The sequence below is a fragment of the Bufo gargarizans genome, chromosome 5 (genome assembly GCF_014858855.1).
Source record: "Bufo gargarizans isolate SCDJY-AF-19 chromosome 5, ASM1485885v1, whole genome shotgun sequence".
Lineage (NCBI taxonomy): Eukaryota > Metazoa > Chordata > Amphibia > Anura > Bufonidae > Bufo > Bufo gargarizans.
The window spans coordinates 186,906,298-186,919,871 of record NC_058084.1 but is presented as its reverse complement, the minus strand read 5'-3'; the positions used below and the strand labels follow the sequence as shown (position 1 = coordinate 186,919,871).

General features: G+C 43.5%; 1 protein-coding gene across 2 annotated transcripts in view; it reads left to right on the top strand.

Moving 5' to 3' along the window:
• TGM4 (transglutaminase 4) overlaps positions 1 to 13,574 on the top strand; it is a 39,333-nt gene that overhangs the window by 16,082 nt on the left and 9,677 nt on the right. For both annotated transcript variants that reach the window (XM_044294441.1, XM_044294442.1), the window contains 3 exons: positions 3,632 to 3,739; positions 5,347 to 5,521; positions 8,418 to 8,556. In XM_044294441.1, the coding sequence (XP_044150376.1) occupies positions 3,632 to 3,739; positions 5,347 to 5,521; positions 8,418 to 8,556 (422 nt within the window). The remainder of the gene's footprint in view (positions 1 to 3,631; positions 3,740 to 5,346; positions 5,522 to 8,417; positions 8,557 to 13,574) is intronic.

Sequence of the window (13,574 nt, the reverse complement as noted above, 5' to 3'; positions counted from 1 at the left end):
GCGGAACACGGCCGTGTACATGAGGCCTTAAGCTGCTTTTACAGAGTGTTTGACCATTGTTTGAGCAGTGATTTCCATCAGTGATTATGAGCCAAAACCAATAGTGAAAGCTACACAGAGATAATCTGTAAGCCCTCATGCACACTACCGTATATATTTAGCAGTTTGCAAATCTGCAAAATACGGATGCGGTCCGTATTCTTTCTGCATTTTTGCTGACCCATTGACTTCAATGGGTCTGTGGTCTGCATTTTGTGGCCAAGCATAGGACATGTTTTACCTTTTTGTGGAACACACATACAGATGCAGAAAGCACTCCTATCATCCAAGAAAAATTATGTCCACAAAATGTGGACCATGGACCCATTGAAGTCAATGGGTCGGCAAAAATGCAGACAGAACATGGAGACCTGCAGACCCCAGAACAGATACGGTCATGTACATGAGGCCTAATGGAAGTATTTGTTCTGGGTTTTTGACCCGCGACTGGTTTTGGCTTACAGTCACTGACCAAAATCACTGACCGCATGAAAGCGGCCCCAGCCAAATGTCAAAGATGCAGCCGATACTTTCAGAACAATATTATTTTTTAATGTAGCAAAATACCTTCACATTTATTTGGTTAAACAGCAATATTCCTGATAAGTTTGATCAGATCTTTGCATAAAAACCATCATTACAAGTGGAGACAGACACATTACTGATACTGAAATATAAAAGCTTGTAAAAATATAAAAACCTATCAAGTCATTATAAAACAAGCAGGAGACTAACCTGTAAAGATAAGTAAAGCCCCTTTAAGAGACTGGTTTTCAAATGCCCATTTTCAAGTGCCTTCTTAGGGTATGGCAACATGGTTAGGTTTCCTGGTGCAGTTTTGGAAGCTAAAACCTGGAGTGATTAAAAAAAAAAACAGGAGAAGTCGTATCTGTCCTTTATAATCTCTCTCCTTTTATGATTCACTACTAATTTTGGCTTCCAAAACTGATTCAGTAAAGGGATGGACCCTTATCAATGACCTAGTGACAAGAGAGGCTATAAAGGGTGCATTTTGCTCTGGATGAGCCATCTGTATACACTGCCTGTCCCAAAAAAAAAGTTGGATTTAACTAAGCAAATAATTATGAGCCTTCTATTGGATAATTACTACATGGGCGATTATCTTTCAGCTGGCAATAAGTTATTTAACCCCAACTGGTGCAATGACTTGCTTCTCATTTCTTAAACAACCATGTCGAAAGACACATCTCGTGGTCATGGAAAAGATGTTAGTCTGTTTGAGAAGGGTCAAATCATTGGCATGCATCAAGCAGAGAAAACATCTAAGGAGATTGCAGAAACTACTAAAATTGGGTTAAGAACTGTCCAACGCATTATTAAAAACTGGTAGGATAGTGGGGGGGAAAAAATTATCGTGATCGGCGATCACTTAAACATTTGGTGAAATCAAATCGAAGAAAAACAACCGTAGAACTCAGGGCTATGTTTAATAGTGAAAGTAAGAGCATTTCCACACGCACAATGCGAAGGGAACTCAAGGGATTGGGACAGAACAGCTGTATAGTTGTAAGAAATCCACTAATCATTGAAGCAAACCAAAAAAAGGCTTCAATTTGCTAGGGAGCATACAGATTGGACTCTGGAGCAATGGAAGAAGGTCATATTGTCTGATGAGTTCAGATTTACCCTGTTCCAGAGTGATGGGCGCATCAGGGTAAGAAGAGAGGCAGATGAAGTGATGCACCCATCATGCCTAGTGCCCACTGTACAAGCCTGTGGGGGCAGTGCTATGATCTGGGGTTGCTGCAGTTGGGCAGGTCTAGGTTCAGCAACAGTATGTGCTCCAAGAATGAGGTCAGCTGACTACCTGAACATCCATCAATGGATTTTTTTTCCCTGATGGCATGGGCATATTCCAAGATGACAATGCCAGGATTCATCGGGCTCAAATTGTGAAAGAGTGGTTCAGGGAGCATGAGACATCATTTTCACACATGGATTGGCCACCACAGAGTCCAGACCTTAACCCCATTGAGAACCTTTGGGATGTGCTGGAGTAGGCTTTGCGTAGCAGTCAGACTCTACCATCATCAATGCAAGATCTTAGTGAAAAATTAATGCAACACTGGATGGAAATAAATCTTGTGACATTGCAGAATCTTATCGAAACAATGCCACAGTGAATGCGTGCCGTAATCAAAGCTAAAAGCGGTCCAACGAAATATTAGAGTGTGTGACCTTTTTCTTTTTGGTGGCGACTTTTTTTTAGACAGGCGGTGTATTATACAGCCAGCACATATGAGGTCCTTTATCAAACTGGTGTAAAGTAGAACTGGCTTAGTTGCCCATAGCAACCAATCAGATGCCACCTTTCATTTTTGACAGCTCCTTTGGAAAATTAAAGGTGGAATCTGATTGGTTGCTATGGGCAACTTGGCCAGTTTTACTTTACACCCAGTGAAAAACAGTGTAATACTCCATTCCCCCTGTGGATGTGCGGCAGAGAAATTAAACACTTATTTCTGGGTTCCGCTTTAAAGATTATATAATCAGTAACAATATAACCGTATTGTTACTGGAACTGCATTCCTTAGTGGGATTAGGATAGTAATCTCAATCTCCCTGCTAATTCTTTAGTAGAATCCTTTCTATGCGCTGCTGATAGAAGCTGTCGTGGCGCGCTGACAGTTTAATGATGCTGTTTTATTAATTGTCCTTTAATTTATTATTGAGAAATGTTATTCCTGATTAACATGTAATCCAGTCAAGAATACAAAAAACTTTTCTCATTCTAATGTGGCCATGAAGCAGAACATCCTGAAAATCGTAGGGATTGAATATGTTCATTAGATGTAAGCTATGTCTATTTAAGTAGCAAATGGACAAACTTTTTAATTGAGACAGAAGAATGACATGATTCACCCTACTGCCAAACATCATCTCAATATATTCCTAAATCTCCGTATCTGTGTATAGACACAGCATAAGGGCTGGTTCACACGACCGTTGGTGTCCTGTGCCTGTGCTGTGAACCACAAATTGTGGTCGGCAATACACGGGCCCTTTCCGTGGGGCAGGCGCATGAGGATCGCAGACCCATTCACTTGAATGAGTATGTTCTATCAGAATAGAACCCCAGAAAGCACTCCATAGTGCTTCCGTTTCGCACCGTTCTGCATCTCCGAATTTGCGGACCCATTGAAATGAATGGGTCCGCATCCATGATGCGGAATGACAACGGAACGTTGCCTGTGTATTGCGGATCCACAAATGAGGTCCGCAATATGGGAACGAGACACCAGCGGTCGTGTGAAGCCCGTGCCCGTGCTGTGGTCTGCAATGCACGGGCACGGACCGTGGCCCAGCCACATGGGAATCGGGGACCCATTCACTTGAATGGGTATGCGATCCCTCCTTTCCGCAAAAATTAGAGCATGTTCTATCTTTTTGCAGTGAGGAGGCATGGAACGGAACCCCAGGAAGATCCTCCACTGATCTGCTATTGATGAACTGTCCTAAGGATAGGTCATCGATAGTTAAGTCCCAGGAAACCCCTTTAAGAAACAGTCACATAACATAGTACAAAATGCATTTAATGGCAATTTTTTTTTATTTTTTTTATTTTTTTCAGTATGAAGAAAATGTACTGGACTGTTGCTTCTTTCTTCTTGACCGCAGTGGACTCAAACCAGCAGCAAGGAGGGATCCTGTGATTTTATCAAGGAAATTCTCAGCTTTAGTATGTTAAATTATGTTGTGTCTCATCATGTGTTAAAAAGAAAAATGCACTAGAGCTCCATTTTTTTAACAATTCTCTGTATTCTGTATAAAATGTTTTGGGTTTTATACTGCAGATATGGTCTGAGAATGCTACCTCTTAAAGGGGAAGACCTATTAAGATAGTGGATGTTTCTGATTTGCGAGGGTCCAACTGCCTGGTCTCCAATCGATCACAAGAATGGGGGTCCTTCCTCCCCATTTGAATGGAGTTGCAGACACTCATGTGGGTCCACTGCTCCAGACATAGCCAAGTACAAGTGCTCGGCTATCTCTGGCAGCATCACAGAGCAGAATCCTACATGCCTGACCGCCGCTCCATTTAAACGGGGAAGCACGGGCTCCTGTAACCGTTATCAGACTCTTCTGTGGATAGGAGATAAGTTGTCTTAATGGAACAGCCCCTTTAAAGGGAATCCGTCACCCTGATTTTGGACCATTATATACAGTAATACATGAGAAGTAGTGCAGATATGGAGTCCAAATCACAGTTTTTTATTTTCCTACACTCCCCGTTCCCCCATTATCAGCACTGAAATACACAGTCAGGCCTGCTGTGCTCACATAATGGAGAGGACTCCTGTCCGCGTGCACAGCAGTCCTGACTGTGTATTTCAGTGCAGCTCTGAGCGCTGACAGCAGGAGAACAGGGGGGCAGTAGGACAATACAAAATAGTGATCTGGACTCCTTATATTCAGAATTACTAATATATTACTGTAGATAATGGTCTAAAATCAGGGTGACAGATTCCCTTTAAGCTTAGCAATAAAAATCTAAATTAGCCAAAATGATATATGATCTATCATCAGATTACAACATAATATGGCGACAAGTCCACTCTCCAATTAATGACCCCAAAGGGCAAAGTAGACCCCCAGGACCGCAAGGCAACAGTGCTACCCACTGAGCCCCTGTGCTCAATGTGTTATATTAAATGCATGGGAGTTGTGTAGTCAGAATACAGGTTTTGATTATTACGTTATCCAGTGCCTGCACGTCCCATGTGAAAATTTTGCAACTTCCTCCTTACCTGTAAAACGGTTGCCTTTAGTAGTAAAGTGTCTCCCATCCATTCAGCTAACAGCTTGAGGGAGCACTTACCTTTTCCACATGATGTAAGGGTTGGATGCTTAGTTTTTTTATATAAAGCCTCTGCATAGGGTTAGAAAAGCATAGCTGCTTTTTCCAAAAAACAGTTCCACATCTGTCCATGGGGTGGTATTAAAGCTCAGCTCTACTTAAAGGGGTTGTCTCATCTCATCTCATGTCAGATAGGTGTGTCCCACCTCTGGGACCCGCACCTATCTCCTGAACGGGCCCCCGAAAGTTAAGGAGAGGGCATGACACATACTCGGCATGCTCTCTATTCACTTCTATGGGCCTGCTGGATATAGCCTAGCCTTTAGGTAAATGGAACTTTGCTGTAGTACCACACACAACCTGTGAACAGATATGGCGTTGTTTTTGGAAGTAAGGACCCTGTATAACCCCTTTAAGAGATAGTCTTTACTCGAGCTCTCTTTAATTTTACAATGGGGCAGATAATTTTATTGATGATTATTCCTTAGATTAATTCAAATGATGACAATGGAGTCCTGACAGGAAATTGGTCAGGACATTATTCTGCGGGAAGTTCCCCTACCTCCTGGACAGGAAGCAGCGCCATTCTGCAGAACTATTACAAAACAAAAAGGCCTGTTCTGTTTGGCCAGTGCTGGGTGTTCTCAGGCGTTATAACAACAGGTAAGCCCAAACCACCTCATATGTATAATGCTGTTCCTGTGTAGACAATAAGGGTGATGCCCTGGATCACTGCAGGTCCTATCGGCAGAGGAGTCCTTGGGGTCAGACCCTATCAATAATAAGCCTATTCCCAAGCATTCATGGGATCATTTGTCAAACTGGTGTAAAGTAGAACTGGCTTAGTTGCCCATAGCAACCAATCAGCTTCCACCTTTCATTTTCCAAAGAAGCTGTGAAAAATGAAAGGTGGAATCTGATTGGTTGCTATGGGCAACTAAGCCAGTTCTACTTTACACCAGTTTGACAAATGACCCCATCAGTATTTAAAGGGAGTCTGTCACCTCTAAAATCAGTTTCAAAGTAAGCATAGCACCTTGTAGGGTAGGTTTTGCGCCAAAGCCATACCTTTCTTGTGAAAGGTATGAGAAATACTTCTTTTTGTGCTCATGCAAATGAGGTTTTTGGTTAGGGCCACTTTGGCGCCCAGCACCTCCCTATCTTGTTTGATTGAAAGTCCCTGAGATTTCTGAGCTGGTAGCAACAATGCATGAGAACCAAGGTGCACCAAACTGAGAGGCCCCGCCCACAGTGCACCGAAAACCTTATTAGTATAAAAGAAAAATTTCTCAGGATTAGAACACTGGATTTCCACAAAAAGTTTGGTGATGTTTAGGATACCTATCCTGCATGGGAATATGCTTACTCTGAAATTTATTTCGAAGGTGATAGGCTCCCTTTAAAGACCCAAAACAGGCCACATGGCCCAAGAAAACCCCAATAAAGTGCACTTCCACTAGATATAAAAGCAATATATACATTTTAATAGGCTACAAAGACACACAGACATGATTAATAATTGTATACAATATATGCTGGTACAAAATAAGACCAGACACAAACACAGCACCCACCGGGCTCAGAGAAGCCAGACTTTACCGGCGATACGCGTGGGAGGTCTCTTCTTTGACTCGGGCCCATCCAGATAGTCCTAGGCTTATATTTTGCACTCTATTCAGGTACCAGGCACTTTGATGTCACATTATTATGTAACTTTTTTGTGTCTCTTTGTTTGAATCTTTGCTTTGTACTATTGGTCATTGTTATTCTGGACTATACACACTGTGTCCTCAATTAAGGACCCCGGTGGGTGCTGTGTTTGTGTCTAGTCTTATTTTGTACCAGCACATGGTATATTGTATACAATTTTTAATCATGTCTGTGTGTCTTTGTAGCCTATTAAAATTTATATATTGTTTTTATAGCTAGTGGATGTGCACTTTATTGGAGTTTTCTCGGGCCATGTGGCCTGTTTTGAGTACTTATGTGTTGATTTGAACCGCCAGTGAACTCGACCTTATTTGCAGTGTTCCCCCCCAATTCATTGTTCATAGAGGCTCCCTTTAAAGAGGAACTGTCACCTCTCCTCACCTGTCTGTTTTACTATCTACTTGCATCCCCATGCAATAACAATTCTGGAGTATCTAGTCTTATGGCTCTATGTTGTGCCTTACCTTTATTATTGCTGCTCGACGTTATGAATGAATTGTTAGAAGTTTGCAATGAAGGTCCAGATGGTTGTTACCAGATTGGGGCAGGAGGGGATGGTCCATCTCAGGCTGCTTTCACACTAGCGTTCGGCTGTCCGCTCGTGAGCTCCGTTTGAAGCTCACGAGCGGACCCGAACGCAGCCGTCCAGCCCTGATGCAGTCTGAATGGAGTGGATCCGCTCAGACTGCATCAGTCTGGCGGCGTTCAGCCTCCGCTCCGCTCGCCTCCGCACGGACAGGCGGACAGCTGAACGCTGCTTGCAGCGTTCGGGTGTCCGCCTGGCCGTGCGGAGGCGTGCGGATCCGTCCAGACTTACAATGTAAGTCAATGGGGACGGATCCGTTTGAAGATGCCACAATATGGCTCAATCTTCAAGCGGATCCGTCCCCCATTGACTTTACATTGAAAGTCTGGACGGATCCGTCCGAGGCTATTTTCACACTTAGGTTTTTTTTGCCATTTTAATGCAGACGGATCCGTTCTGAACGGAGCCTCCGTCTGCATTAATATGATCGGATCTGTTCAGAACGGATCCGATCGAACGCTAGTGTGAAAGTAGCCTCAGTCTGTCACTGGCAGCACTGATTGGATAGTATCACAGTGTGCAGGAACACACCTTAAACTGCTAAGGCTTCGTTCACATCACCGTTCAGCCTTTCCGTTCTTCTGCTCCATTTAGGGGAAGGAGAACGGAAAGGACGGATAAGCACATAACTGACGCCAAACTGAGTCAAACGGAGCCCTTAGGACCCCATAGATTATAATGGGGTCCGTTATATTTCCGCTCAGAAGATGATTTTTAAGCGGAGACAAAAGTCCTGCATGCACAACTTTTGTCTCCGCTTAAAAATCATCTTCTGAGCGGAAATATAACGGACCCCATTATAGTCTATGGGGTCCTCAGGCTCCGTTTGACTCAGTTTGGCATCAGTTATGTGCTTATCCGTCCTTTCCGTTCTCCTTCCCCTAAACGGAGCAGGAGAACGGAAAGGCTGAACGGTGATGTGAACGAAGCCTTACTCCTATAATGATCTTCATTGCAAAATGCTAGTAATTAATTTCTAACTTGTAGCAGGAATAATAGAAACATGGCACAAGACAGAGTCATAAGAATAGATGCTTCAGAATTATTACATGGGGAATGCAAGTAGTTACTTAGAAAGTCATGTCTGGAGGGGACAGGTCCTCTTTAAGTTCCTTAAGTCCCCTTAAAGAAATCTGATATACGATTGGTTACCATAGGCTGTAGCCCATTATTGTTTTCCACCATATTATTTATCAACCCATGTTTCCGGGGCTGGGGTGAAATCAAGGTGATATGTTCCTTTTTTCTTATTCCCTGAAATAGTTATGCGCTGCATAGGGATCCCAGCGAGGAGCGTGACTAACTTTTCTTCAGCTCACGATACTGAGGAGAACCTGAAGATTGATTTCTACATGAATGAGAAAGGAGAAAAGATGGAGGACTACTGCAGTGATTCTGTGTGGTGAGAGAAGTGCTTCCCAAATACTGATACCCCGCCTCTCAAGAGAACCTGTTATCCCTTTTATATTCATATTTGTCAGAAGTATAAGGGATGGCATCTGAAGGTGCCCAAATACCTTCAATAGTTGTCTAATGCTCGTTCAGCTTGGTCTCCTGACTCCCCCATATGCCTGAGGATCGACGTGCTTTATAGAGAAGAAAGCTGCTCCCACACATGGCTGCCATTGGCTCATCTCCTGAGAGATCAGATGAACGGAATTCAAAGCAGCCCATACTTTTCGCCCTGACATTATGTGTTGGTGGGAGATTCGGGTGGTCCTACACACCTTATATTGTCGGCTGGTCCTGCTGAAAATTGTTCAGCCAACAATAGCTTAATGTGTATGGAGGCCATAAAGAGGAGCTGTCACCTCTCCTGACATGTCTCTTTTAGTAACTACATGCATTCCCCATGTAATAACAATTCTGGAACATCTATTCTTATGACTCTATGTTGTGCCATTCCTTTATTATTCCTGCTAGAAGTTTATTAATAAAGAGACTGCTGGGTGTTACCAGTTGGGGGTGTCTGACCCTGACAGCATTGATTGGAAAGTGACAAACTGTGCAGCGCCACACCTTCCTTCATAAACTTCTAGCAGGAATAATAGAGGAATAGTTCAACATAGAACCATAACAATAGATACTCCAGAATTACACAGAGAATGCAATGAATTACTAAAACAGATCCAGCAGGAGAGGTCACAGGTCATTTCGGTTTATTTTAAATATTTTGTAGGGACAGCGATGTTAACCATTTTTGTAATGTACATTATTAGGAAAATATGTTTTTTGTTCTAGAACATGGTGTAAAGAGTATTCTTAGCAAATCTTTAACAGCATTGTAAGGCTACTTTCACACTAGCGTTCGGGGCTCCGCTTGCGAGTTCCGTTTAAAGGCTCACACAAGCGGCCCCGAACGGATCCGTCCAGCCCTAATGCATTGTGAGTGGATGCGGATCCGCTCAGAATGCCTCAGTCTGGCACCGTTTGTCCTTCGCTCCGCTCAGCAGGCGGACACCTGAACGCCGCTTGCAGCGTTCGGGTGTCCGCCTGGCCGTGCGGAGCCAAACGGATCCGTCCAGACTTACAATGTAAGTCAATGGTTGCGGATCCGTTTGAATTTGACACAATATGGCTCAATTTTGAAACGGATCCGTCCCCCATTGACTTTCTATGTAAAGTCTGGACGGATCCGTCTGAAGCTACTTTCACACTTAGAATTTTTTTTACAATATAATGCAAACTGATCCGTTCTGAACGGATCCATCGTCTGCATTATAGGAGCGGATCCGTCTGTGCAGACCCCAGACGGATCCGCTCTGAACGCAAGTGTGAAAGTAGCCTTAGGCTCCATTCACACATCCACAATTCCATTCCGCATTTTGCGGAACGGAATTGCAGACCCATACATTTCGCGCGGCCCCGATCTGGAATTGCGGACCCGCACTTCCGGGTCCGCAATTCCGATCCTGAAAAAAATAGAACACGTCCTATCCTTAGGCATATTCTCTTAGTGCCGGCAATGTGCGGTCCGCAAAATGCGGAATGCACATTGCCGCTGTCCGTGTTTTGCGGATCTGCAAAACACACACGGATGTGTGAATGGACCCTTAAGGAGAGCCTGTTATTAGTGTTTTACTGAGCGCTGAAGACACCTGTGTGTTACGTGATTAATATATGCGTTGTACATTCTATTATAACGGAATTTAATTACGGAATGCAGAACAGATCCCTTTAGAGGCATTCCATTTTAATCCATCCGATCAGAGTTCTATGGGCACAAATAGCAGTTCTGTCTTGTTCCATTATGTAAGACAGAAAAAAAGGTCCTGTTTTGTCCTTAAACGGAACTCATATGTGAACCCACCCTAACATATAAAGACTTCCAGCCTGCCTCTTGTCTCTACCCCAGTCTCTGACAATGTACTGTATATGTGCCCTAACTATAACTGCCCACCACTCTGCTTAGGTGACTTTCTACACACAGGCGTCTTCAGCGATCACTAGGCCGCTGAATAAAGACTCTCCTTTGTAACACTCTGTTACAGCTTTTCTAATAAAACTCTTTAAATAACAGTTACACTTTGAGATAAATTAAGATAATATACAGTCTTGAGGAAGCATTAAAGGGACACTGTCAGGCCTTCTGAGCATAGTTAGATCTTTATATGCCCTCCTAGGTCTTGTGATAAGTTTCCAATTCATATAAGTATTATCCCTGTGACCATTGTAAACCGTGAAAAATAATCTTTATAATCACCTGTCAATCAACTGTCCTTGCTGGATCCTTAGACACGCTCACCTCATTAGAATTCACTTCGCTGGGCGGTATTTTCCTGTCCCCGACATTCCGAGATCCTGCGCATGCACCCGGCACCCTCACTCGCCGGGATCACATTGCGTCTGCGTCCCCTATTGAGGCTGATGACCGTAACTTCCTATTGGGCATGCGCGGGATTATGGAATGTCGGGGACAGGAAAATATCGCCCAGCAAAGTGAATTCTAATGAGATGGGCGTGTCTAAGGATCCGGCAGTTGGGGCACGGCTGGGCACAAATGAGGCGCAAAGAACGCCCCTTGGGCATAAAGGACAGTTGATTTACAGGTGATTATAAAGATTATTTTTCACGTTTTACAATGCGCACAGGGAAAATACTTATATGAAGTGGAAACTTATTACAAGACCTAGGAGGGCATATAAAGATCTAATTATGCTCAGAAGGCCTGACAGTGTCCCTTTAAGGTATATAAATAAGAGAATGTAGGAATATACCCTAATCTGGTGACATCCGGTTGTGAATTTATTCATAACTTTCTAAGAGGAATAACTGAAGAACAACACAAAGCATTCAGTTCTTATTGTATGGTAGCGGGGGATGCACTTTAACATCCTTTTACACAGATCTGGAGAAGGATACAAACAAAATTCTACTACATTCAAAGTTGCCAAGAGCACAGTGGCCTCCATAATTCTTAAATAGAAGTAGTTTGGAACAACCAGGACTCTTTCTAGAGCTGACCACTCCACCAAACTTAGCATTTAAGGAGGAGAGTAGGGGACTTGGTAAGAGAGGTAACCACGAACCAACTGGTCATTCTGGCTGAGTTCCACAGATCCTGTGTGTGGATGGGAGAAACCTCCAAAAGGTCAACCATCATTTGCAGCAGTCCACCAATCTGGGCATTATGGCAGAGTGGCCAGAAAGAAGTCTCTCCTCAGTAAAAGACACATGGAAGCATGGCTGGAGTTTGCAAAAAAGCACCTCAACGACTCTCAGACCATGAGAAACAAGGTTCTCTGGTATGATGAAATCAATATTTATGTTTTTGGCCTCAATTCTAAGCATCATGTCTGGAAGAAACCAGGCAATGCTCATTACCTGCCTAACACCACTACTACAGTGAAGCATGGTGGTGGCAGAATCAAGCTCTTTTTTCAGCATCTGGGAAAAGAAGACTAGTCAGGGTTGAGGGAAAGCTGAATCGAACAAAGTACAAAGATATTCTTAATGAAAAACTGATCCAGAGTGCTCTGGGCCACAGACTGGGTGACAACACAGGAGTAGCTTAGAGATAACTCTGATTGTTCTTAAGTGGCCCAGCCAGAGCTCTGACTTGAACCCAATTGAGCATCTTTGAAGACACCTGAAAATGTCTGACCTACCCCATCCTATCTGACTCCCCATCTGAGCGTGAGAGGATCTGCAGAGAATAGCAGCAGTAAATCCCCAAATCCAGGTGTATAAACCTTGTGGCATCATACCCAAGCAGACTGGAGGCTTTAAAGTGTAACTGCCATTTCACTACCAAAAATAAAATCCCTAACATATGTGATGCTGAAGAGAAGATATTCATGAAGCTGCATTTTTCAGCTAATTTTACCTTTCTGATGTCTGTATTCAGCCCTTAGCAACCATATTTCTCTGTGCCTCTATTTCAGCAACTTCCTAAGATGGCCTCTGCTGCTCCTCCTATGATGATCTTTGCCCTTCCTTGAGGCCATCCTGTATTTCCCTCACTTCCCATAAGCCCTTGCTCTCCTCACATGAACCAGCAGGACCAATTATAATGCAGATAACTTCCCACAGTACCCAGAGCAGTGTGTATCCCCACATACAGCTAACCAGAGAAAAGCCCTGCAATTACATTAAATCAGTAAGCATTTCTTTTAACCTCTTAATAGCCAGCTGTCCCTCATTCTCTTCCAGATTGACAGGGGGGGAGCTACTTTAGGGTACTTTCACACTAGCGTTTTTCTTTTCCGGCATAGAGTTCCATCACAGGGGCTCTATACTGGAAAAGAACTGATCAGGCATATCCCCATGCATTCTGAATGGAGAGTAATCCATTCAGGATGCATCAGGATGTCTCCAGTTCAGTCGTTTTGACTGATCAGGCAAAAGATTAAACCGTAGCATGCTACGGTTTTATCTCCGGTGAAAAAAACTGAAGACTTGCCTGAATGCCGGATCCGGCATTTTTCCCCATAGGAATGTATTAGTGCCGGATCCGGCATTCAAAATACCGGAATACCGACAACGGAACTGCCCGCCGGATCACACTGCCGCAAGTGTGAAAGTAGCCTTAGCTGCTTATATCTCTGGTTTGGTAACAGCTAGAAATATGCTTTGTATTGACATTTCAAGCTTTCAGACAATACCAGGATGACATAAATCTGTTCAGTACAGGGGAAGATATCAATGATAGAAATCGGGATGCTGTGAATGAAGCTGAAAGTAAAAGCAGATTTTACCCATGATTATTCCCGACTCTATTTCTAACAGTGATTTCTCCTCTGTTGCTTGGACTAAAGCTGTCATTCTGTCTTGTATGAAAGCCTAGACTGTCAGCTTTCAAACAAGACCAGTTGCATATTTCTAGCTGCTACTATTGAGAAGATATGACCATCTACAGCAGCCCTCCCCCCTCCAGCTCCAGGCTGTCAGGGTTGAGCTCCTCCTCCCAGAGCTCCTCCG